The sequence below is a fragment of the Phyllostomus hastatus genome, unplaced genomic scaffold (assembly GCF_019186645.2).
Source record: "Phyllostomus hastatus isolate PE091 unplaced genomic scaffold, TTU_PhHast_1.1 phas_contig_58, whole genome shotgun sequence".
Taxonomy (NCBI): Eukaryota; Metazoa; Chordata; class Mammalia; order Chiroptera; family Phyllostomidae; genus Phyllostomus; species Phyllostomus hastatus.
In genome coordinates this window covers 32,404,930-32,431,719 of record NW_025333916.1, presented here as the reverse complement: position 1 = coordinate 32,431,719, position 26,790 = coordinate 32,404,930, and the positions used below count along the sequence as shown (strand labels likewise).

General features: G+C 49.7%; 1 protein-coding gene across 2 annotated transcripts in view; it reads right to left on the bottom strand.

Moving 5' to 3' along the window:
• AHRR (aryl-hydrocarbon receptor repressor) overlaps nt 1-26,790 on the bottom strand; it is an 81,969-nt gene that overhangs the window by 49,562 nt on the left and 5,617 nt on the right. Inside the window, exons 1-3 of one of the 2 annotated variants that reach the window (XM_045848036.1) lie at nt 23,703-23,831; nt 22,976-23,048; nt 13,404-13,585 (exon numbers count right to left, since the gene is read on the bottom strand). In XM_045848036.1, the coding sequence (XP_045703992.1) occupies nt 13,404-13,585; nt 22,976-23,037 (244 nt within the window). In that variant the 5' untranslated portion in view covers nt 23,038-23,048; nt 23,703-23,831. Of the gene's footprint in view, nt 1-13,403; nt 13,586-22,975; nt 23,049-23,702; nt 23,832-26,790 lie in introns of those variants that run through there. The other variant, XM_045848035.1, reaches the window with a different exon arrangement.

The following is a 26,790-nucleotide window of genomic DNA, read 5'->3' as shown; positions in this document are numbered from 1 at the left end:
CCTGGAAGGACTGTGCACACGTCTATAAACAGGCGAGAAACACGTGCACTTTAGCTCCGCAGGGCAGGCGAGTCCAGCACACCAGCCAGAGCAAGTGTCTGGGGAGGGGCTGGGGTAATGGGGGTCCCAAAGAGGCCCTGGCCCTCCCAGAACACACGTGGCACCAGGTGAGAAGGAGCAGAGTTCTGTCCAGGCTGCCAGTTGGAGGCATGCGGGAGCTCCTGGGCATCACAGGTGCATCTTTCTGTTCCTGGCAGAGTGAGGACATGAGGGCATGCTAGCCCTGTCCTGCCAAGGATGGGTCTCTGCCCAGCTCTCAGTCCTCTTACCCAAGAGCTCCCTCTGTGGATCTGTGGGGACCTCACCTGCCTTGATCAAAGGGCATTGCCCACAGTGCATTTCACCTGCAGGCTCTACAACCTGCCCCAAGTTTGCAACCTGGCCTGGAGGAGAACCCCCCCTGGGGAAGCTGCAGGGGGGCAAGAGAAGGGGCAAGCCTACAGGCCCCCCCCTTCCTGGCCACGTCCCCATTGCCCCCGCTGCCCAGCAGCCCTGCTCTCCCCAGGCAGTGCTGTTCTGGGAGGGTGGCTACATGCTAGGCAGCCAGGTGGGCCCAACGGGTGAAAAACCAGGCAGGGAGGGACGGCAGGAGTGGGAGTCACCAGCAGGGCCTGTGTGGACACTCTGAGTGTGTGAACATCCTGTTTCGGGTTAAAACAATGAGCAGGAGAAAATGATTCCTTTGTGAGGATGCTTTCCACACACAGAGGGACACACTTTACCAGAGCATGACACAGACGTGTGGAGAGCGGGTCCCAGCATGTGGGACTTGGCGTGGGGATATGTTCTTCCAAATGCTTGTCCACCCTTCTTACTAGTACAGCTTGTGGGGAGAAGGGATTCAAACTGCTGTTCAAAGCCCTAAGTTCCCTTAGACAAGAAAACTCATCAGGACTGTAAATAAACATGTGCGTCTCACATATTTAGAGAATGAGAGCACGCTCCATAATGTATATGCATCCAGTTGTTCATTTTCTATAGAAAGAACTTCCATATTTTCTAAAATGCACCAGGCAAGCTTTAGGCATTTCACACTACAGCATGGCTCAAAGAACCACCAAAAATGATTTTCTTCTGAGCCAGTGAAGATGGGGAGGCAGCAGCTGACGAGTCTGGTTTTCTCTGGTCAAGAGGACACATTTCTAGCCACTTTCTGAGGTCACTCCTCCCTGGAGCCCACAGAAGGCTCTGTGGAAACTTCGTCACAGGTTCTGCAGCAAAAATGCACCCTTCTTGTCTGTAATTCCCATGCCACAGGGCAAAGTGCCACTGAGAACAGCTCTTGGGAAAGAAAAAGATAAAAGGAATGTAGTGTATACTTATCGTGGGTCCATATTCTGTTCATGGTGTAAGGCACCTGAAAGAAGCCAATTCTTTGGGTGCTTTTGTTAAGTTTCCACACATGGGATGAAAAGTGCACCAGTGTCAAGCCAAGGGTTCAAGAAAAGTTTTGCCAAACAAAACAAAAAAAGGGTGCCCTGGTGCTTTTAAAAAGTCCAGTATTTATTCAATCAGTAATCGCGTGGTGTGCAGCTGTGAAGGCGAGGAGCAGGGGCCGCAGTGCAGGACCCAGTACCTCACACAGCGACGGTCAGAGAACCCTGGCTGGAGTCGAGGCAGGACATTCCCCAGAGGGACAGCCCCACAGAGAGCTCTCAGGGGCGGTCCCAGCTGACAGCAGTCCCAGAGTGGTGCACCTACTGGCCGGGCCGGCGTCCCAGACCTTAGAGGAGTGCTCAGCTCAGCTGTCAGGCAGCCTCTGATTCTTGCACGAGTCCCGAACTTATAGTAAATTCATAGTAAGTTTATACAGTAAAGACTGGAGGCCCGGCCGCCAGTTCCCCAGATTTGCAAATGACTCTGACTTGAAGTGGGCCTGTCACCCATCATCACCCTCGATTTCCTGACAAATCAATCACAGGTCGGGTCCTATCCGTCACACGTAACTCACCGTCAACAGATGCAGACCTAACTGATGGAAAGACCTGGAGGCCCTGAGGGACTGGCGGGGGCGGGGCCGTATGGAAACCACAGGTAGCTGCTTGGCCAGGAGAGCGCCCCCATCTGAGGTGGGGGCCCATCTTTGCTCCAAGGCACCCTGTCCTGCTGGGGCTTCACCCCAGTCCTCATGGCCACAGCCACCCACTCCCCTGTTCCCGCCTGACCCACCACCCCTGCTCGGACCCCATTTGTGAAATGGTGGGTGGCGATGGTGGCTGCGAGGAAAGCGCAGGCTCTTCTCACATTTCTCGTGACAAAAGGACTAAGTGCCGGAAAATGCCAAGCACTCCTAAAAGGGCCAAACGTGACTCGCCTCACAAACCCCGACAAGCCCACCATGCTCCCCAAACACAGCTGCTCTGTCCAGAGCTGCCCCGCACACCCGCCCTCGACATCCTCCTGCCCTCACTCCCGAGGAGCTCGCTGTCCCCACGGTCCCTCCAGGGGCCCCACCTTTCATATGCTCAGAGCAAATTTTTGGTTGTACAGTTTTCTTTGTTCCTTCCTCTGTTTGCATGTGTTTAGAGACAATGTTGGACTTACAGGCAAGTTATGAGAATAGTGCAAAGCACCCCAAATGTCCTTTGCCCAGAGACTCGACTCCAGTTCTGCCTGCTGTCCCACGAACATCCTTGTAGCCTGGGGTCTGGTCCTGCTGCCCCATCACTCCGTTCCCCTCCGTCCAGAGTGCTCCTGGTCCATCCTTGACTTTCATGACCTTGACTTTAATCATTATAGCAAGTTGTTTTGCAGGCTGCTCCTCCACTTGGGTTTGTCTGGTGTTTCTTCTTGATTAGGCCAAAGTTATTCATCTTCAGCCAGAATATGACAGAAGTGACCACGTGTTCTTCTCATGCATGATGTCAGCTTATTCCATGATTGGTGAGGTCAAATTTGTTTACTTAGGAGAGTGTTTGCTGGGTTTCTTCACTCGTAAGTTTTTTCCCTTTGTAATCCATTTGTATTTTGTTGGGAGATCATTCAAGACTACAAAAAGCCCACTTCTCACGTCAGTTCGATACAGTAATTTTAGCATCTTTGATGTTCCTTGTCTGAATGGTTACCAACTAGTGAGTTTATAATTCACCTCTTCTACTTACAGCCATCTGTCTGGAATTCTGTCTCCTGTCTATTAGTTGCCAGCTTACTGTAAGGAGGAGCTTTCCCTTATTATTCATTTATTCACATCAGTGTGAGCTTATGAAATCTTATGTTCTTCACTGGGTTATAACCTAGCACTGCCCTTACTCATGTTAATGTTGAAACTGTCCCAGGCATGGCCAGTGCAGCCCCTTCGGGTGGCTCTGGGTCCCATGACATCCTCCTCCCTGGCTGAGCACAGCTGTGTTTTCTGGCCCGAAGGATCTAAGCTTCTCTTGTACTGTCCCTGCTCTGACACTGGAAGGAGGCTAAAAAAAAAAAAGAAAAGAAAAGAAAAAAGAAAAGAAAAAGCCCTCATTCCTTTTAATGGTGTCTGAACACCAAGATCTGAATGTGAGTTATGCTCACTGACACTCTGGTGTAACCCTCTCCCAGATGCCATCAGTGGACAGAGCTAGAACACACACATTTATGCATATATGCAGCCTGTCCATCAAGTATCCAGACATGCAATGTGAAAAATAGAGGGATTTATTGAAGAAGATACAAGATATGACTGGGCCTTCATTTCCAGGCCATAGCTGTAGACCCACGGCTCACCTCCTGCTATGACCCCCTTGAGGACATCTTATTCTTTGGTAGCAGTTTGAATCAAGTCATTAGCAACTGCAGTACGATGTTCCTTCTGCTCTGGTAGCAGAAGCTGCAGAACAAATTTTGCCACGAAATGTTTCATGCCAAGATCCTGTGTCAAAATCTCAGATACAGTACTTCTTGGAATCCCCAGATCAGCTTCTAGTTCTCACACTGTCAGTCACTGATCTTTGTTGATTGCAGTTTGTACACGTTCAACGTTCTCAGGCGTTCTGCTTGGTGTAGGCCTTCCAGAACCTGGGTCACTTTCAATAGCTTGTTGACTATCTTTGAAGTGTTTATTTGTGCTACACTCATTACATCATCTCTGAAAGCCTTCTGAATCATCTGAATAGTTTCCACAGAAGAATGTTCAAGCTTAACGCAAAATCTGATGCAGATTCTTTGCTATACTAGCTCACTTTTAATACGATGGCCACACAGTACACGTACTCACTCAATAGCATCTATCACCTCCACTGACTAGTACATTGAAGGGGTCATTGTTCACCCATGCACATTCCAGTCCACTCTCCTTGGCTGCAAGGTTACATCGACGCCACACAAATTGTTCTTGTTATATTAACAATGGCTGGACTTTTCCCAGACAGACCTCATATATTTGTGTCTATATTTATACATATCAAAATTCATGATTTCACACCAATACCTCCAATTCCAACTCAACATCTCAGGATTCAGTAGAAAGTGAAATTATGTTTCCTTCAGTATTTGATAGAAATTGCTTTAAACCTATCTGGCCCTAGATTTTGTCTGGGGGAAGATTTGTAACTGATTCAGCTTCTTTAATTGTTATATGACTATTCAGGTTTTCTATTTCCTCTTGAGTCAATTTTAATAAGATGCATTTCTAGGAAATTACTCACATGTGTTTTCAAATGTAGCGGCATACATGTGCCGCTCACAGTAGCCTTGAATTACCTGTGAAACATCTACATCATCTATCACTGTGTCCCTTGGACATTCCTGACACTGTTTTTCTTTTCTCTGTCATCAGTCTCACCAGATCTTCACAAATTTTGTGATTTTAAAGGAACTCCATTGTATGTTTCTTTTCTATTTCACCAATATTTTCCTTTCTTTGACTCTCTTTTTGTTTATTTTGCTTTTCTTTATCAAAACCATTAAGCTGAATGCTTAGCTAGGAGTGTCCAACCCACAGTCCGCAGGCTGCATGTAGCCCAGGATGGCTATGAATGTGGCCCAACACAAAATCTTGGATTTACTTAAAACATTATGAGATTTTTTTTGTGTGATTACATGTCATGGTGTATTTACTATGTGGCCCAAGACAATTCTTCTTCTTCCAGTGTGGCCCAAAGACACCAAAACGTTGGATACCCCTGGCTTAAACCATTAATTTTCAGCCTTTCTTCTTTTATATAAACACTTAAGGTTATTTATTTGTAAGTATTGTGTTGGGCGCCTCCCACACATTTTAATTTGTAAGTATATTCTAAATTCCACCACATTTTCTTCTTTGAACTATGAGTTATTTATAAGAGTGTTTATTTCCCAATATGAGGGTTTTCATGTCATCTTTTCATTTTTGATTTCTAGCTTAATTGCATTAAGTCCTCAACATGCATTCTCCATGATTTCATCTTTCAAAATTTATTGAGACTTGCTTTATTGACCAATCTGTTTTCAATCTATTTGCAAGTGTTATGTGGACTTGAAAATACGTGAATTCTGTAGTTTTGGACTAAAGTGGTTTATGTATGTCCATTAGATTAAGCCTTTTTGCATTGTTCAAATAGTCTGTAATCTTTACTGATTTTTACTTATTTGCTCTATTAAAAACTGAGAGAATTACTTCACATCTTTCTCTCTGATGATGAGTTCATGTATTATTTTTCCTTATAGGTTAGTCCGTGTTTGTTTTGTTTTTGAAGTTATGTTATTAGAAGCATACAAATTTAAAATTATTGTATCTGCTTGATGAAATGAATGTTCTAATGTTTTAGATGAGGACACTGTCTTATGATTTCCAGTAACATTTGTTACCCAGAAAATGATTATATGACATTAGTATGGTTTCATCAGATTTCTCCCAGGTAGCATCTCTCCACCCTCTCACTGCCCGGCCCTGCGCCCTCTGCAAACAGCTGTCTCCTCTCAAAACCCTGGGCCACCAGCTGGCATGCTTTGTCCATCTCCATTTCCTGTACGTATTAACTTGTTTAGAATTTAGTGCTTTCTATTTGTTCTACCCTTTTCATCTTTCTTTTTTTCTCCTTTCTTGTCTTTTTCTTTTGGTTGATTACCTTTCTTACTCCACTTTTTTTCTCTACTAGTTTGAAAGTTAAATCTGCTTTCTCTCATCTTGATGATTATCCTGGAAATTTTACTGTAAATTAGCTCATCAACCTCCAAAGGTAAATTAATACAAGAACCACTGAACTATTTAACACAAGTCCCCTCCAAATGCACACGCTCTTTTGGCTGGAATTTATCTCCCTTTGTTCCCACCACACAGCAGTGCCATTGCTCTACACAGTCAGGGTCTGACGCACCCACAGTCACCGCCTTCCCGTCTTCCTTCTCCTTGCAGCTCAGGTCCACGCCCTGGAATTCCCTTTCTTCAAAATTTCCCTTAATAGAGTTCTCCTTGGGCTCTTGGCTTTACTTAGACTTGGTCTCTGAGTATTCCTTAGTTTTCTGCTGGCTCGTCAATATATTTAAAAAGGCTTCAGATCTTTTTATCTTGCATTTTTGGCTGCTGTCAGCAGGAGGATGGACTGGTCACTTGTCCAGCTTGCTGCCAGGAGAGACTGTGTTTGGAGCACATTTCCCCACCAGACACTGAATGCCAGGGCGGCTCCTCTGGTTTCTTGCATTATAGCTGGTTGTTAATGTGGAACCTTTTTAGTCTGAATTTTGGCTGAGGCCCGAAGGCAACAGGTGCCAACTACACTAAGTCCCACAGTGAGATTCCAGGTGACCGAGGCAGGGCTGCGAAGCCAGCATCGGGGATGAGACACATTCAGGCTGGGAGAAGGGTTTCCTTGTAGGGGCTGTGCTGGGAGTCCCATGCCCCCACCGTCACCAGGAGAGGGGTGGAGCACTTCTCTCTTCACCTTGTGCCCAGTGAGAGGGGCTTCATGAAGACTCTTGTGAGGACCTGCCATCTGCCTCCTGAGGCCAGTGGGGCACTATGGTGTCTCTCTAACTCGGGAAATCCAAGGGGCAGAGGCTGCGCCTGGAGCTCCTAGCAGGCAGTAGGACTGAGTGTGGGAAGTACCACACGCCAACTGGGTGGGTCAAGGTGCACATTTCCTGAAGAGCAGGTGGGGCCGCACACCCAAAACACTGTCCTGGGATATCTCGAGTCCTCCCAGGAAGTGCCTGCAGGCTGGAGAAGAGGCTGGAGGCACGATCTGTCACCAGAGGCTAAAGAAGGAAGTGCAATGGGGCAGCCGAAGAGAATGGGTCATCTGACTTGGCCGCAGCAGACAGACCCCTGGCATATAGTCTCTTAAGAAACCATGGAAGCACCCAAGAGCCCTCAGGCCCTGGCCAAGCAGCATGTGCCAGGTCACCGAGGAGCCAGTTGCATGGGACCCATCCCAGTTTTCCCCTCTCCCCTCCTGCTGCTCAGCCTGCTTGGGGGGCAGTGACTGGAAGACCCCAAATTAACCAGAAGGGACCAGGGGAGTTCTGGGACCGTCCCTGTTCTTCCAGGCACAGAGAGGGAGCCAGCCCCTGAAGTTTTGCTGGGTTTGCTGGGGCAGCGAAAGAAAGTCAAAGCTGTTGATCTGTGTTCTGGCTCCTTCCTGTGTCCTGGGGGTGGAGAACGAAGGAATGAGCCAGGGGCCAGCTCCTCCTCTTGGTCAGGTTTATCTTCTGGAAGTGATTAAGAGATGGTAGGAAAAATAAAACCGATGTGTAACATAATCAAGAGAGACCTTTCTGCACAACTGTGTGGCGACCTCCCCAGGCCCTGGGGTCAAAGGCAGGTGGCCACACAACGGTCACCATGCCTTCTGTGCAGGACTGGCTCTCGGACCTGAAGGGTTCAAAGCCGGTGTGTCTTTGCTGGAAAGGCCTCAGGGTCAGCTGTGTTCCGGAGGAGCTCCGTCAGGAACAACCCGCGTCTGTCCCGTGGGCATGGGCTCACCGAGTGTTCAAGAGAGAAGAGGCTTCTCCCCACCCCCAGCAGCACCACGGGGCTGTCTCAGTCTGCTCTGGCTGCTGTAACAAGATGCCACACACGGGCGGCTTGAACATGTTTTGGAGGCTGGACATCCGAGACCAGGGTGCCCACAGACTCAGTTTCCAGGGACCGCTCTTCCCCTGACCAGCAGACACTGCCTCCTCGCTGTGTCCTCACATGGCCTCTCCTCAGCCCCACGGGAGACAGGAACAGAGGGAGTTCTGGCATCTCTTCTTGTAAGGACACCAGTGCTATCAGACTGGGGCCTCACCCTTGTGACTTCATTGAACCCCAACTACCTCCTTGGAGACCCCATCTCCAAAGAGAGCCACCCAAGGGGTCAGGGCTTCAGTACGTCCATCCGTGAGGACACAAATAAATATTCAGTCCATAACAGGGCTCACAAGGGAAGGATGACTCTTCAGTGAAGGCCGCAAACTAGTAGAATTTAGCTTAATAATTGTATCCTCTTCAGTCCTGGGTTATAAGATCACTGATGGTCTCAAAGAGCACTTCACTTCTGACACCCAATGAACGTGGCACCTGTGTGGAGGTCCCAGGACACACGCTCGTGATTGAAGGCCTTCTGCACCTGCCCATCCCTGGTGAGGGTGACCATTCAGCCCAGGTGCCCTGGGAACCAGGGCCAGCCATGTAGAGCTCCAGGACGGAAATGTGTGGAACTGGGTGCCAGAGGCTGAGCACGAATACTCAAAGAGACAGGGGGCCCAGTTTCAGCCACAGGGTACGTGAAGAATGGGGTAGGGGGCACCGTGTAAAGAATCTCCAGGTTTTGTGATCTTCCTGTCTCAGTCATGTTTACTGAGATTGGTCCCCTCTCCCTGGCGCCTCTCTCCATGGTGTCAAGGGCACACATCTGTTACCCCCCATCGGCGCTCCCATCTATGTGACTCACTGGGGGACACTGTCCATGTGCCAGGCCTGCATGGGCATCGGTCCTCTGTCCTCTGTGCGTGCTGCTCCTCCGCACTGGGAACTGTCCCTTACACCCAGTGAGTCTCTGACATGAGTGGGCCCTCAGGTCTGACGGACCATTCAGCTTAAGTGAGGGGCTCCCTGGACCTGCGCGTGCTGGGGTAGAAGGTCCTGGAAGGAACCCAGCTCCGCTCCAGCCCCACCTCGGGGGTCCTTTGTGCTTCTCCTCTGCCCGCCTTCCCCCACAACATCCCTCGTGCGAATGGTCAGATTTATGAGCGGAAAACTCCACTCTCGGGTACCAGCAGAGGGTTTATAACTCAGAAGCCCCAGCCCTTTGCTCTATGCAAAACCAAATAAATAAAATAAAATAATCCCACTGCCTTCTAAAAATTCATGAAAGTCACCACTAAAGTAAACATTACTGGAAATTTTCAGGCCATTGTTATGAGGCTGAAACTTTCCAGCCCACGTCCTTCCCAAAGGTGACTTTTTATAGAAGCTGTAATGAAATTAATTCGTTCACTTCTGAGTCAGGAAGCACAGATTAGATCCAAGTTTTATAGCTTGACTCTGCTAACTGCACAGTGGAAATGAATTCAGGAAAGTGTTTAGAATTTCCTCTAAAATGCACACGTGCAGAATCCTTGATAGGAAAGGTGATGGAGAAACAGGTTTGTTATTTCACTCAGTGGTGACAGTCACGAAGCTCCCACGGTGTCTCTGAGCTTTGCAGCCTGGCCGGCCTTCAGCACAGCATGACGTCAGCCTCACGGGCTCACGCAGTGGGGGCCCCGCACCCGGGGGGTGGGCTGTGGGGTCGGCGTTGAGGTGCTTTCGGTTAAAACTAGGCATTCCAGTGGACACCTGGACAGATGTGTGAACTCACGCGAACAGCAGAATCTTTCCAAGACTGCCAACCCTGGCCTGGCTGGGCACAGCGGGACTGGTCCAGAGAGGAAGGGACGGGCCCCCTCCCAATCTCCCGGCCAGGAGGTCCGGTCTTTGTGGGTGTGTCAGCAGGAGGAAGGTGAACTGACAGCCCCATCAGGGGGCCCCACACCTGGCCTGAACAGCCCGAACAGCCCAGGAGCTCCAGCTATAAAACAGGTGCTTCACAGAGGCAAGTCTGGTGCCCCAGGTGAAGGCACGCTGTCGTTTTGTATGACTTTCTCACCTTATCACATCATGGCCCTCCTGGAAAAGCAAAGGCATCCCGCACACCTTGAAAACGCTCCAGGTCACCGCAGAAAACTGACCTCAACACCAGGCGTGGGGTCAGAGTCCCTGGTGAGGGGAGCCTTGGGCACTGGGACACAGCCTCATGGCTCCCACAGCATCGAGCCAGGCAGAGGGTCATTACGGACGACCATGTGCCCATAGCATGAGCTCTGCCCCTGGAAGGGCTTCTTTGGTCACTCCCCCAGGAACTCTCGGCTTTGTGAACACAGCCCTTCTGGCTGGGCAGTCGGGGCGCAGTGACTTCTGCATTCTCAGTTCTCACAGTCACGTAGCTTTTCCTGATGAGACAGATTCCTTCTGCTCCTCCAGTGTTCCCACAGCAGGCTTCCTTCCCTGCTGGGTGGATGCCTGCCCCACCCCCTGGGGACTGTCTTGCAGTCAGCACGTGCAGGAGCGACATCTGCTCATCCTCAGCGGCAGACATTACTGTGTAATGTTTGGTTATGACACTTTTACACAAGGAACTATGTGACGATTTCAACACTTATCTATCCAGCAACCCCAGCACAGCCGGGTCTCCAGGACAGGAAGCCTGGAGTCCCCACATCAAGATGGCAGCAGTGCTGCTGGGATTTTTCTTGGCTGCTTTACACATTTGAGTTTTTCTGATTTGTAAAATTAATACATTTTGGCATGAAACTGGAACCCCTGGAAAGTAGAACAAACCCTGGAACATCTCCACTGAGAGATGCTAACATTCGTGTGTTCAATTCGAGGGCACTGGGGCTGGCCAGGCTCTGGGAACGGGGCCGGCGATGCCCCCACTGTAGGGTCACGGGGCGATGCTGAGTGTTCACGCCATTCAGGCACCCTCTCCAGCGTCCCCAGAGCCAATACCCTTCACAAGGGGCATTTAAGGTGTGTGGAGACCAGCAGCGCCTCTGTGGTAGGCTGTCACACATGCCCACGACAGACCCTCATCCCTGAAGGGATGCAGGAGGGCCAGTGAGGGGCCTGTGCAGGCCCCCACTCCAAGTCAGAAAGCTGGCCACACCCCTGGTCTCCTCGAAGCCTCGGAAGACCTGGTGGCCCCTCAACCTCCCTCGGAGGCCCCGCTGGCCGAATGACTGTTAGTTTTTAATTTTAAAAGGAGTGTGACTTAAAACCACCTGAGGAGATGTCATTTTCAGCTTCCAGTTGGAATACAGAAGCCCAAAGCCAGTCTCCTCACAACAAAACACCAAGTGACCTGCAAGTTTGCAAGTTTTCATGGGCTCAGCAGAGACCCGAGGTCCCAAGGCAATCAATAACCAGAAATCTAAGGAAATAAAGGTACTTCTGGGAACAGACAGGACACGAGTCTGATACTGTGGACACTGGGAAGGAGAATTCAGACACACCTCAGACATGATTCTGTATGTGGGCCCAGACCCAGGAAGAGAACCAGAACACTGGCAGCTATAAAGGTTCAAGGTGGAACCTGCACCACTGAAGCTGCTTCTATGGGGACCTCGGGGTGGTCAGGGAGAAGAGGGGGCTGGGAGAGAGTTCTGGTGCAGGCCAGGGGAGAGGGGCAGCAAGCCCATTACCCTAGGGCCTGGTAAAACCCCAGTGCAGCTGAAGTAGGAACAGAAAATCCCTCTGGCCCTGGGGAAGGGGCCCAGACTACAGTGGGAAGGCAGGAACACTGAAGAGGGCCCATGAAGGATGCAGGAACACCTCAGTGCAGCCTGCAGAGGGCACCTGGCCCCCTCACCTCCTCCGGGAAGCCCTCCAGCACACCTGACCCTCCTGGTGATTCCCACTGAGTCCCCCCACCCCGTGGTAACCACTGTTCTCTGCTGTTTTCCAAACCTACTTTTCAGGAAATGTTTTGTGAGCTGCCCCTCCATACACCAGGGTCTGGGTAAGAGACCCTGGACAGCATCCTTTTAACGCAAAGGAAAAGTGTGTGGTTTTCTGGAGAGACTGACCTGGGCTGGGTGCTGGGTGAGCTCCAGGTCCAGGCTGCAAAATCTCACCCACCATCCCCACCTAAGGTGCCCATGTACGTGAGTGTGGCATGGACACAGGCAGGTGGCTTCGGGTGGCACGGATACGCATGAGGGGCTGGGACACCCCCGGGGAGCCCAGGCATGGCCGACACCCCAGCTGCCAGCGTACAGGACCAAGCCCCACTCAGCACATTCCCAGGCCACAGCCTTATGTGCTCGGCCTCCCGTGGGGGCAGAGGGCCTTTCCACAGTGGGACAGCTCGGCGGGGCTCAGGGCCAGCCCCAGAGCAGAGTGGGAACACAGGCAGTTGGGCTTTGAGCAAGGCTGGGAGGGAACCGAGACCACCTGTGCACAGTCCTCACACACAGAACAGGGGCTCTTGGAGGCCGGCAGTGGCCAGAGTGTGTGGGGTTCCTGCTCCATGAGAGGAAAGAAGGCCAAGGGGACCCTATGGAGGAGGGACCAGTGTCCAGCTGCAGTGCAGGGCGGCCAGAGCTGAGTCCTCTGCTGGAGGAAAGCCGCCCTCCCTCTCCCGGAGGAACAGAGAAAGCTAGCAATGGGCAGAGGCTGAGTCACACCCCAGTCACATCTCCATGCGAACTGCTCCCACTGGTGTGGGATGTAGACAGACTTGGTTCATATCGTCCAGGCCTCAGCCCTCACCCACCGTCCATCCTCACTGCAGCCCAAGGCGTTCTGCTCAGCAGCAAGAGGAGGCACAAACACTGACAGTAGGTAGAGCAGGAACTCTACAGTTTGCTGCGTCCCCACCGCTCCCTGTTGCCCACACATGCCCACCTGAGACAGTTACCTTACCTGCTCCCAAAGACACATCATAGGGTCATGATTTTGTAAAAAGCTCACACTCAATTCACTGGGAGTGGCAGTCACAGGTTTTAAAATCGGTGGCAACCACATTTCTTTCTTGGAAGCTGAGCCAGGCCACATGGAAAATAGCATGACCTGGAGCATCAGATGTGGGTGAGCACGCCGGACACCCACGATAGCCAAAGCAATCACATGGCGGCCGGCCACCCAGCCTTACGCTGGTCCATAGCAGGACACAAAGCAGGCCTGCCTGGTCCCCTGGAGCCCTGGGGTTGTGAGGACGCCCCAGGGCCCAGGCAGTGAGTGAGGCCAAGAGGGGGAGAACCGGCCCTGCCCCTCCCACCAGAGCTACTCTGGTTCGTCAACACTCAGCAAGCCCTCCTCTACATGGTTGCCCAGACAAGGGGCACAAACTGGACCATCCCAGCAAATAGGGCGGAACCCAGGTGAGACCCAGCTGGGCACAGCTGGACACAGGTGACAGTCCTACCTTGGAAGAAGCTCTTCACCCTGAGGTAACTGACGCTGAGACGCAAGACTGAGAGTTTGTCCAGCTTGGAGACCACATCTGGTGGGAACGGCAGCAGGCTGGCCAGGTGGTCCAGCTCGGCGTTGAGGCGGTCTCGGTGCCGCTTGGAAGGGTTCGACTTCTCAGCCCCCACAGCGGGCTTCCTGTGAGGAAATGACCACAGTCAGACTCGGGTGACCCCACGAGAGGCCATCGGCCACACAGGAGGAAACCTGTCCGTTTCCAAATGGAACCGCCGCTGGGAAAAAAGTGCTGGGATGAACCAGAACTTGCCCATGCCTGAAAACGCATGTGCATGCGGAGAACCTGAGCCTGCACCTCAGTGTGACTACCTCTCACTACTGGGAGAGAATGAATCCAGAGATGAAGAACAGCTGTAGCCTGAGGATGTGGCTCGGTGCGAGCTGTGTGACTCTAGCACAGTTCCTGACCTCTCTGTGCTAACTCTCCCGTAAGTGAGAGGACAGGTGGCCCCAGACCACATCTGTTCAGCCTCTTTCAGTAACTCCTCCGAGTCTCAACACACAGCCTTCTTAGAACCTGGATTCCTAGTCCTGCAGTCTGGGTGCAAGAGAGTGGCCTCTCTGGGCCTCAGTTTCCCCTCTACACAGCAGGGTTGCAAGGAATGAGGTGAAGGTGAGTAAGAACCCCAGGCACCATGGGTGCTGTCCCACCCACCCTTCCAAGGCCTGCCATCAAGGGCGGTGCCGCCATGCAGGCGGGCGAGGCCCTGATTGCTTTTTCCCCTCGCCCACAACAGACCTGCTCTCCCCTCAGAGGGAGTGTCCCCTGCCCACCCTTCCTGACCCCAGACCCCCACCTCTCTCATCTGACCCTCATGCCCTCCAGGATGACAGTCCCCTTCACCTGACCCTATTTCCTGCCTCACAGAACAGCTTCTCCCACGTGTCCCTCCTCGATCTCGTCACAGGAAACCTTCTGCCCTTAAATGCGGCCCGAGCACTGGAGCTGCTGGGAGGGGGGCGCTGGCTGCAGGGCCGACCGTCCCTGGGCTCCTGCTGCCTTCAGGCGCTTGGGTCTCTTCTGTCCGGAAGTTCTCAGTTTTCTATGGCGTGTTCCCTTGTAAGTACACTGAGAGCAGGCCGTAAGCAGGCTGCGCTCCCTGCTCTGTCTGCAGACCCAGCCCCCGTGCTGTCTGAGGGCCTCGGCCACAAGAACCACGGCAGCACCTCCAGCCCCTGCCCCCCAGTCACTTCTGTCTTTGGTTGAGAGGTCCTTCACATAACAGAAAACCAACCGATGTAAAGGGTGCAGTTTGGTGGCGTTGCCGACATCCGCAGTGTTGTGTAACCACTACCTCTGTCAGGGTCCAAACCGTGTCATCAGGCCCAAATAAAACCCATACCCAGTTGCGCTCCGTCTGCCCCCCCGGCCCAGGGAACTGCCATCTGCTCTCCATCTCAAGGATTTGCCTGTTTGGGACGTTTCGCATAAATGGAACCATACAATGTGGGATTTTTCGTGTCTGGCTTCATTCACTGAACATCGGGTTTTTAAGAGTCACCCGTGGTGTGGCATTTATCAGAATTTTGTTCCTTTTTAAGGCTGAATAATGTTCCTCCACATGGATTTACCACATTTTGCTTGTCCCCCCGCCAGCCAGGCACCTTTGAGTCACTTCCCCTTGGTGGGTACGGAGAATACGCTGCAGAGACATCTGCGTCTAAGTTTTCGCTTGGACACGTGGGCTCAGCTCCCCTGGACATAAGCCCCACTGTGGAGTAGCTGGGTGGATGCGTGACTCTGTGCTTAACTTTTCGAAAAACTGCCAAACTGATCCCAGGAGGGCCGCACCACTTCTCACTGCCAGCAGGAGGGACTCAATTGCTGCACATCCTGCCCTCACTCATGAGTTCCCTTTTTATTCTAAGAGACAGGCTTCCTGGTGTAAAGCGGCATCTCGACATGCTTTGACTTGCATGTCCTTGAAGACCAATAATGTTAAGCACCTTTTCATGTAGTTTCTGGCCATTTTTCTATCTTCTTTGGAGAAATATCTATTCAATTCCTTTTCCCGTTTTTTTTTAAAGATTTTATTTATTTATTTTTTAGAGAAGGAAGGGAGGGAGAAAGAGAGAGAGAGAGAAACATCAATGTGTGGTTGCTGGGGGCCATGGTCTGCAACCCAGGCATGTGCCCTGACTGGGAGTCGAACCTGTGGTGCTTTGGTTCACAGCCCGAGCTCAATCCACTGAGCTATGCCAGCCAGGGCCCTTTTCCCATTTTTAGTTGGGTTGTTTGTCTTTTTATTGTTGAGTTGTAGGACTTCTTTATATATTCTAGATACAAGTCCCTTGATATATATATACTTTTCAAAAATTTTCTCCTATATCCTTGGCTATCTTTTTGCTTTCTGTGGGTTTTTCGTTTCTTTGTTTGTTTGTTTGTTTGTTTTGGTTTTAATGAGGCCCTTACACCAGAGTTACTCACACCACTAGCCAAAACATAAACAGGCAAGAGACTTGGAGAGAAACTGAGCAGACTCCAGTGTAGACTGGCACTTGCTGGCCAGGGAAGAGGCCCTCTCTGCCCGTGAGAGAGCCCCACAGAAGCAGGGCAGCACCAACGGCGCATGTGGGGTCAGAGAGGGGGAGCGACACTGGGACCTGGGCAGGAGGCCCTGGCTCACATCTCTCCTCTATGCAGACCTGAGGGAGCAGTCGCCTGCCGACCTGCCTCCCCAGAGAGCACGTGTCTGAGAATGAGCTGAGGGTGACTACTCTCCCATCCCTCACCCCATGGGACACCTGGGGGACAGACACTTGCCTGCTGAAGAAACGGGTGTCTGAAGAGCTTGGCAGTCGCCACTCTGCTCTTTCAAACTTTCTCAGACCACCTGGCTGCCCCAGGATGCAGCTTCTCCACTCTACTCCCAGCCCCAGGGGCTGGAGCGGAACCGCCCATCCCACAGCCCGGTGGGTGAGAAGGGGTGGGGTAAGGGATACGTGGAGGAAGCGCCATCCCCCAGGGCAGAGACTCAGCAGGAAGTGTAGGGACCAGGGGCTGGGACCAGGGGCACAGGAACCGTGCAGGAGGGACCACGGTCAGCTCAGATGGAAGGAGAGTCCCAAAGGAAGCCTTGTGACACCGAAAATATGAAATTCTTACAATAAATCTAACGAAAGACATCCCAGACACCTAAATCGAAACTATAAAATATTGCCGAGAAGAAATTTTAAAGACCTAAATAACTGAAAAGATACACCACATTCATGGACTGGAGACTCAGTATTGTCACAGTAGCAACACTCCCGGAATATCATCCATGGATCCACTGCAACAGCAAGTAAAAGTCCCACAGGCCTTTCTACAGAAATTGACAAGCTGATTCTAAATTTGTGTGTAAATGCAAAGGACCTAGAACAGCCTATTAGGAAAGAGGAATCAAGTTGGAGGACTTACCCTATTGCTTCTAAGCCTTCTCAAAAGCTACAATATTCAAGATGATTTGGTATTAGAGACAAGATATAAATATAGATTGATGGTATAAAAGTCTTAGAAATAGACACACATATTTTGGTCAATTCATTTGACAAAGATACTATTAAAGCAATGCAATAGGGAAAGGAAAGTCTTTTCAATAAATGGTGCTGATCAACTGGATGTTCATGGAAACAAGTGAACATCAACCCTTACCTCACACTACACCCACAGATTCACAAAACAGGTCATAGGCCTGAATCTGCTATGTCCTACAGTGTAACTTTACAAGAAGATGTGAGGAAGTCTTAGTGACCTTACAGTGGTCCCAGACTCTTAGAACACACACACACAATCGTAAATGAAAAAAAGTGTAGCCCTGGCTGGCGTAGCTCAGTGGATTGAGCATGGGCTGCAAACCAAAGTGTCGCAGGTTTGATTCCCAGTCAGAGCACATGCCTGGGTTGCAGGCCACGGCCCCCAGCAACCGCACATTGATGTTTCCCTCTCTCTCTCTCCCTCCCTTCCCTCTCTAAAAATAAATAAATAAAATCTTTTTTAAAAAGTGGATAAATTGATCTTCATTGAAAATTTTACAATGTATTTTGAAAGTCACCCTTACGAAGATCAAAAGGGAAGCCATAGACAGGAAAAAAAAAATTCACAAAAGCTTATATCCAGAACATGTAATCAAGTGTTACCACTCAGTGAAAAGACAAATAATCTGATAAGATAGGCAAATCATTTAGGCAGGCGCTTCACCAGAGAAGAACTGTGGTTGGCAAACAAGCGCCTGAAAGGCCCTCAGCACCAGCAGTCACCAGGGAAATGCAGGGTGAGAACCGCAGACCAGCAGGGCCGATGCTAAGGGGACCTGTGTCCAGGCCCTGGGCCGAGTGCAGAGGAGCCGGGACACTCAAGCTCGGCTGCCGAGATGTAAACAGTGCAACCGCTTCGGAAACAGTCTGGTGGTTTCTTAAGAAGTTGAACGCACAGCCGCTCCATGACTCAGCAGTTCCACGCCCAGGTATTTATTCAAGAGAAATGGAAACACGCAGCCACACAAAGGCCTGCACCCTGACGTCCACAGCAGCTCCGGTCGCAAAGGCCTGCAACTGGGGCCAGCCCAAGTCTCTGTCTGCCTGAGAATGAATGAGTGTGGAGCCTCCAGTCTGGGCAGGGCTCCGATGCACCAACCGTGCAGGGATCTCCTTTCAGAGTCGTTCTGCCCAGTCAAAGGAGCCCAGCACAGTAGCATGTGATTCCATTTATAGAAACTTCCAGGAAATGCAAGCCAGTCTGCAGGGCAGATCACATCACAGGTTGCTGGGGACTAGGTACAGGAAGGAATGACAGGGAAACGCAGGGCGTGACAGACCTGTCTGTGACCTTGGTTTCAGGGATGCTTTCATGAGTGTGCACATGTGTCAAAACTGACTGGACTGTGCACTTTAAATCTGTGCAGCCCCAGCTACTTCAGTTATAGCCCGATGAAGACAGAAAATGAAGACCACAGAAGGGAATGCTCAACGCTCACTCACCCCTAGGGAGCTCAACGTGCCACCCGGAGAGCACAGTCACGCTGTATCCGGAAGGCCCACGAACCCAACAGCACCAAGGTCCACTCTCTCTGCATCCACTCTCTGCATTCAGCCCCGAGGAACCTTTTCAGGCTCAGGTTCTGCCCAGGAACCGGGAGCCCATTAAGTCCAGCCAAATTGTGTCTTCTCTGCTCACCCCTGCTCCATGGCTCTCATCACCCTCACCTTCCCGGGGAAAGGTGGGCATGCACGGATGCACTGCCCACCACCTGCTCCAGAGGGCAGGGCCATACCACAGCCCCACAGTGCTCCGCCGCGATGAGGAGGCTGGGACCACCACTGGGATGCAGGGCTGTAGCTCACTCCCAAGGAGGGGCTGCAGGCTCCGGTGTCCTGCACTCAGACATCAAGAACAGAAGTGCTCTGGCACCCAGTTTCCCAGAACACATTCCTGTGGAGATGCTCTGCACACATGCGCACACCCAGCTGCTCCTCGTAAGCTTCTCAAATCATGAGTCTAAAATGCTGTTTAGAAACTGAAAGAAGCTGAAGGAGATATAAATAAGTGGAAGCATATACCATGTTCATAGATAAGAAGAATTAATATCATTAGCAATCTATAGATTCAATGCAATTCCTATCAAAATACCCATGGTGCATTTCACAGAACTAAAACAAATATTCCCAAAACCCATATGAAACCACGAAAGATCCTGAACAGCCACAGCAATCTTGAGAAAGAAGAACAAAGTTGGAGGAATCACACTAACTGATATCAAACTATGCTACAAGGCATCAATAATCAAAACAGCATGGTACTGGCATAAAACAGACACACAGATCAGTGGAACAGAATAGAAAGCCCAGAAATAAACTCATGCCTTTACAATCAATTAATATTTGACAAAGGAGGCAAGAACATACAATGGGGTAAAGACAGTCTATTCAATAAACGGTGTTGGAAATATTGGACTGTACATGCAAAAAAACTAGACCACTTTCTTACACAAAATAAAAGAATGAACTCAAAATGGATTAAAGACTTAAATATTAGACTTGAAACCATAAAAATCCTAGAAGAAAACACACACAGTAAAATCTCAGACATTTTTGTAGCATTATTTTTTTCTGATGTATTTCCTTGGGCAAGGGAAACAAAAGAAAAAATAAACAAACATCACTACATCAAACTAAAAAGTTTTGCCCAGTAAAGGAAATCATCAACAAAACGAAAAGACAATCCACTGAATGGGAGAATGTATTCATCAACGATACATCTAATAAGGGGATAATATCCAAAATTTATAAAGAAGTTATACAACTCAACACCCCCAAAAAACAATCCATTTAAAAAATGGGCAAAGGACCTCAATAAACACTTCTCTGAAGAGGACATAGAGTTGGCAAATCAACATATGAAAAGATGCTCTGTGAATGCCACTAGCCATCAGAGAAATGCAAATTAAAACTACAGTGAGATACCATCTCACACCTGTCAGAGTGGCCATCATCAATAAATCAACAAACTACAAGTGCTCGTGAGGATGTAGAGAAAGGGGAACCTTTGTGCACTGTTGGTGGGAATGCACATTGGTGCAGCCACTGTGGAAAGCAGTATGGGCTTACAGAAAAAAGAAAAAAAATTAAAAATGGAACTACCTCATGACCCAGTGATTCCACTTCTGGGAGTACATCTGGAGGAATCTGAAACACTGATTGAAAGAATATATGCACCCCCATGTTCACTGCAGCGCTATTTACAACAGACAAGGTTTGGAAGCAGCCCCACTATCCAGCAGTAGATGAGTGGATAAAAAAGCTCTGGTACATTTACACAATAGAATACTTATCAGCCATAAAAAAAGAAATCTTACCCTTTGCGATGGCATGGATGGACCTCAAGAGCCTTATGCTAATTGAGATAACCCAGACAGAGAAAGACAAATACCATATAACTTCACTCATATGTGGAATGTAATGAACAGCATGAACTAGCGAGCAAAACAGAGACAGACTCATAGATTCAGAACAGGCTGACAACCGGGGTACGGATGTTGAGGGGCTGGGTGGGTTGGTAGAGGGATTGAGCTATAAAGGAAAATGGAGAAGAAACTTATGCACACGAACAAGTGTGGTGATTACTGGTGGGGGGAAGGGAGTTGGGGAGAGGTAGAGGAGGCTATCGGGGGATAAACGGTGATGGAGAGACTTGACTTGAGGTGGTGAACACGATGATGGTGCGGATGATGTGCTGTGGAATAGTGCACCCGAAACCTGCATAATCTTGTTAACCAGTGTCACCCCAGTAAGTTAGATAAAAAGAAAAATAATGAAAGAAAAATAAATAAAATGTCTGATGCCACTTAAATCAGTGAGGGAAAGAGTGGTAATTCAATGAAAGTATTACGAACAACCGGCGGCCATAAGGGAAAAGAATGAGACGGATTCAGACCTCATTCCTTATACCAGGAAAAGTTCCAGGGGCTCGAAATTTAATTTTTTTTAAGGAATCCATAAAATTTGAGAAGAAATATTTGCAAAATTCACTTATAAAAGTGAAGCAGATATCTTTCTAATCATGATATAAAATTAATTAGCCACAAAGGAAAAGACTAATAAATTCAACTTCATAAAAATTAAATTTTTCTGCATGACAAAGAATGCCATAAATAAATTAAAACTGGGGAGCCCTGTCCAGTGTGGCTCAGTTGGGTGGATCATTATCCCATCAGCTGAAAGGCTGGGGGTTCGATTCGCAGTCAGGGCACACACCAGGTTTGTGCCCTTGTTGGGATGCGTACAAGAAGGCAACCAATCAATGTTTCTTTCTCACATTCATGTGTGTCTCTCTCTCTCTCTCTCCCCCTCCACTTCCCCTCTCTCTAAAAGCAATGAAAAAGTGTTCTCAGGTGAGGATTTAAAAAGAAAAGAAAACTGGAGAAAAGTATTTGAAACACGCTCAAGAATTAGTCTCCCTAAGTGTACACGTTCCTAAGGACCAAGAAGCACAAAAGCATTAAAAATTTAATAGAAAAATGAGCAAAGTTACCAACGCAGATAGTTCAGAGAGAAGGAAACACAATGGCTCCAAAACCTCCCTACTGACAAAAGCGAACAGATCACCAAGGTCTGCACTATGCCGTGTGCCCAGGCAGGCAACAGGCACATCTCCAATGCCGAGCAGTTTGGTGGCCTGCCAACGTCACAGATGCCCACATCGTTGATTGAGCAATCCCACTTTAGACATGCGTGTGCTTGTTGGGTCTGGGCCTTGATTTACCTTCTTGCAATTAATAGCCTGCTGTGCTGTGTGGATGCGGGCGGGAGGCACAAGTCTGCCTTGCCCTCGTCCAGGTGCACACAGCTGCACTCTTTGGCTGCCTCCCCTGCAGACCGGGCTGTGCCTGTGCTCCCGGCACCCACCCCACCTAAGGCCTGTGGTGCCTCGAGGCCACAGCCAAGTGACAGACTCGGGTGACAAATCCACTTGCCAAAGTCCAGCCTCACGGGCCTTTGTTGCCTATCCTTGGGGCTGGAGGTGCCACGTTCCTGAGAACCTCCCACCGAAGCCGGCAGCCACCAGAGGCCAGGCTTGGGTCACAGAAACACAGACCTACACACAGACAATGCTACAGGTGCGCACCCACACGCACAGCGTTGTGGACACACACACAGTTTCTCAGAGATGCATTACACACAGCTATATTACACATGTGCACACAACTGCATTACACACACAGCTGTATTACACACACACACACAGCAGTATTACACACAGCTGTATTATACACATAGCTGTATCACACACTTGCACACAGCTACCTCTCTCTCACACAGCTTTACTAAACACAGAGCTGCATTACACATACACGGAGCCCCAGCCAACGAGAGACACCTGCAGGACCCCTGTTGGAGGAGCCAGAGACGGCCTCACTGCTGACTGCCCCTCAGGGCATCCCCCAAACCCCGTTATTCCTGCAGCTACCATAGACCTCATATCTTGGTGGCCTGGAGCTCCACTGGGCTGGCCACGGGCAGGTAGAGGGACCGTGAGCAATGACAATGCGTTCCAGAGGTGATGGAGGGCTGGAGCCATGGAGCTCGGGGCATCCCCAGATGGGGAGAATGAGCCCCCCGTGGTCTCCTTTCATCCGTGGTGAAGCTCTCAAAGGAGTGCTCGATATGCCCTCACCAAGGATGGGCAGAGAGGGGTCAGGTTGTCGCCACAGAGAGGGGTGACGTCACAGCCCTTCGTGTGGGCTTCCGGCCAAATGAGCATCACTGGGCCCTCACCTCACCTTCCATCAAAGTCAGGAGAGCAGCCGGAGCAGGTTCTCCCACATCACCACTGAAGGAGGGCAGCAGGATCCCCCGCCACAGGGGCCAGCGCGCACACCGCCAGCCAGGCCCTGCAAGGCCCTCCATCCCCTGGGGAGACGCATCCAAAACCTCTCCCTCCTTTGCTGCGTTCCTAAAAATCACTTTTGCCAGTGAAAACACAACACTTCCCCCTTCATCAGTCACAATCAGCAAAAAAAGGTGATACTTTACTGTTTCTGGATGGGCTTCCTTCTTTTCCTCCCCGCATACATGCACTCCCCTGGCGGGATCATTGTCTTTGGCCCTAAAAAAAAGGAGCATCAAGTTAGTCATGTCAAAGTGGCCCCAGTGCCTGCGTGACTCCTCAAACCACCAAAAGCAGCAATGTCAGCTGAGGTCCCTGTGCCTGGATTGAGGTGTCACGCTGTCCTGCCCCCACCACTGGGGTCCCACTCCTCTGTCGCCACTCACGCAAGGTGACCCACTCCAGCACAAGCGGGCACTCCTCACGCCTCATCTCACTCAGTGCACCCCCAGCCAGCATCCGCCCTTCAACAGGCAGCATCACGGTCCCCCAGCCTGGCCTGAGGACCGGTGACACCACACCCCTACAGTGCACAGCCTGGTGCCCTTGTGCCTGGCTCAAAAAGCTTGCAGTAGACAAACACAGTGGGGCTGCCGTCACAACGCAGAAGCCGTTCCACATGGTGCCCCAAGCAGAACACACACAGCTGAGACGCAGTGGCAGGGCTCCGTGCAGCCCTGGGACTGCATGTCCTGTCTCAGTGGCCTTTGTGGTGGGTCTTCTTCCTCTTCCCATCCCCCCTCATGGCCCTGAACTTCTGAGCCAATAGGCTTCCTCTTTTCTGTGTAAAATCTCTCACTCAAGTGCACAGCGCGGGGCTTCCACTCTGGCCACTAACTCACAGCTGCACCAAGCCCAGCTGACCCAACTCACCAGCCTCCACCAGCACAGCCGGACACGAGTGCTTGAATCTGAGCAGCGGCCCCTGAGGGGCAGTCCGCCACCTATGTCCTCAGGCTGGTCAGCTCGCCCATCACTTCAGGTTTCTGTGCAGTGAGGATGCCTGAGGCCTCTCACACCCTGCAGATGAGTGTGCAGTGACCACTCAACGCCAGGCTCTGGGCCAACAGGCGTGGGGAGGAGGTCAGGAGCCCTCACCTGGCCTCACGTGTGTGCAACCTGGAAGGTGAGCAGACTCAAACACACAGCTTCTGCCCTGTGCAGAAAGTGCCGTGAGAACATTGGAAATGTGTCATGGGCCCGCTTGAAATACAAGAAACACACTTCGACTATAAAGATGTAAGCAGGTAAAGTAAATGGATGGAGAAAGACACACCATGCAAACACTAATCAAAAGAGGCTACCGTAGCTGGATGAGTATCAGACAAACTAGATTTCAAAAATGGGATTACTGGTGACAAGGAGGATTATCATAGAACGATACATGGTTCAGTTTTCCACCAAGATATAGCAATCCTAAATGTGCGTGCACGTAACAACATGTATGCTTCAAAATACTTGAAGTAAAAGCTGATAAAACAAAAGGTGATTCATCGGAGACATCAACACTTCTCTGTTGATGATCAGTAGAACAAGCAAGCAAACGCCAAAGGACACAGAGCATCCAAGCAGCGGCAGCCAGGAACCCGTGGGGACTGACAGGACACTCCCCCCGGCAGAGGTAGAGCACACGTCCTTCATACACAGCACGTTCGCCAAGACAGACTCTATTCTGGAAGTTAAAACAAATGTAAAAGAGTAGAAATTATATAAAGTACGTTTGCTGACAACTACAGTATTAAAAACTACAAAGATAAATTTAAAATTTCCAAATATTTGGAAAGTAACCCATTCTAAGTGTCCACGGGTCACAGAGAACGTCCCAAAGAAAAGTGAACGTCTTTTGGACTGAAGGAAAAATGAAAACACAGCATATCCCGAGCAGCATTTCAGTGCAAGCTGGTTGCATTAAACATTTAGAGTAGAAAAAGGGTCTCAAGTAGGTAAGCTGAGTTTCTACTTTGAATAACTAGAAGAAAAGAAATCCAAATCAAGCAAAAAGATGAAAATAATAGAGGAAAAAATAAATGGCACTTACTCAGAAAAATAGGAAAAAATCACAAAAGCCAAAAGTTGGTTCTTTGAAAAGATCAATACAATTGATAAACCTCTAGCCAGGCTGATCAAGACACAGAGAGACACGAATTACCAATATCACAAGGGGCATCACTACAGACCCCACGTACACTAGAAGGGAAATAAGAGAACGCGGCCAGAGGCTTGGTTGTGCCCTCTGAAAATCCCTGTGTTGAAGCCCTAATCCTCCACTGGACTGCACTGGGGACAGTGCCTTTTAGGAGGTAATTAGGGTCAAACAGGGTCACGGAGGTGAAGCCCTGGCCCAACAGAACTGTTGCCCTGGTAAGACGAAAAAGAGCTCTCTCCTCACCAGGTGTAGGCAGCCACCTGCAAGCCCAGAGGACGCCCTCACTGGAAACCGGATCAGCGGGCACCCTGATCTTGGACTGCCAGCCTCCAGAACTATCAAAACTAAATTTCCATCGCTTAAGCTGCCCAGGCTGTGCTATTTTGTTATGGCAGCCCAAGTTGACAAAAACAAGTACTATCCCCACAAATTTAACAGTTTAGATAAAATGGATGGATTCCTTGAAAGACACAAAATACCAAAACTCACTGGAGAAAAAATAGGTAACCCGTTTAGTCCTCTATCTGTTCCACCAACAACATCAATGATTTCACTGGTGAATTCTCCCCAGTTAAGGAATAAACAAATACCAATTCTCTGCAACCCCTGGCAGAAAATTGAAAACAAAATTTAAAGATGCCAATTCATTTGTAAGGCCAGCACTATCCTGATACCAAAAAGCCAAGTAATTTTAAGAAGAAAAAACTACAGACCATTATCCCTCACAAACATAGGAACACAATCCTCGATTAGATATTAGCAAATAGAACCCAGCAGAATATAAAGAGGATAGTACAAGTGAGATTTAGCCAAAGAACTCAAGGGTGCTTCCACATCCAAAAATTCATCAGTGTAATTCACTACATCAATTAACTACAGAAAAATACATATGATTATCTCAGTATATGCAAAAAAGCTTTTGAAAGAAAATCCAAATCATTCATAATAATGAATAATTCTCATTGAACTAAGAATGGGTCATTAACTCAATTCACCCGAGGGAGGGTATCTACACAAAAGCCTGCAGCCAACACCGCACCCCTCAGCGAGGGCCAGACCGGGTCCTGCCCTGAGACAGAACAAGGCCAGGCCACCCTCCACCCCACTGCCATCGAACCTCTCTCCTGTGCACCGGTCAGGGCGAGGAAGTGACAAGAAGAAGTGTCATGCAGCTGGGAAAGGAAGGAACATACTCCATGTTCACGGGCACACGCCTGCACATTCCAACCACCTTACTAAGACAAATCTTGGGTAACCAATACCTGAGCTCAGCAAGGTCATGGGGGAAGAGTAACACAGGAAAGCACACTGTATTTCGGTAGACCAGCAATGAACGATCTGAATACAGACTTTTAGAAACCAGTACCATTGACAATAGCACCAAACCAAAAATGAAATACTCAGGTATTTTAGGAGGTGCAACTGGGGCCCTGAAGAATAGGGTGGTAAAGGAGGCGATGAGGGAAAAAATTAAGAAATAACAGCAGAAATTTTTCCTAATGTAATGAAAACTATAAACCTACAAATTCCAGAAGGTCAATGACCCCTAAGCACAAAAAAAAAGTGGAAAAAAAAAAATGACACCCGGGCACATCATAATCAAATGCTCATAACCAGTGGGCACATCATAATCAAATGCTCATAACCAGTGGGCACATCATAATCAAATGCTCATAACCAGTGGTAAACAGAATAATGTAATGGCCCCCAGAGGAAACAGTCACCAGGCAGGGAAACAAAGGTGAGAAGGGCAGCAGATGCCCCCTCAGAAACACGTGCGCAGGAAGACAGGGGGGCACTGGCCTGAAGGCCCAG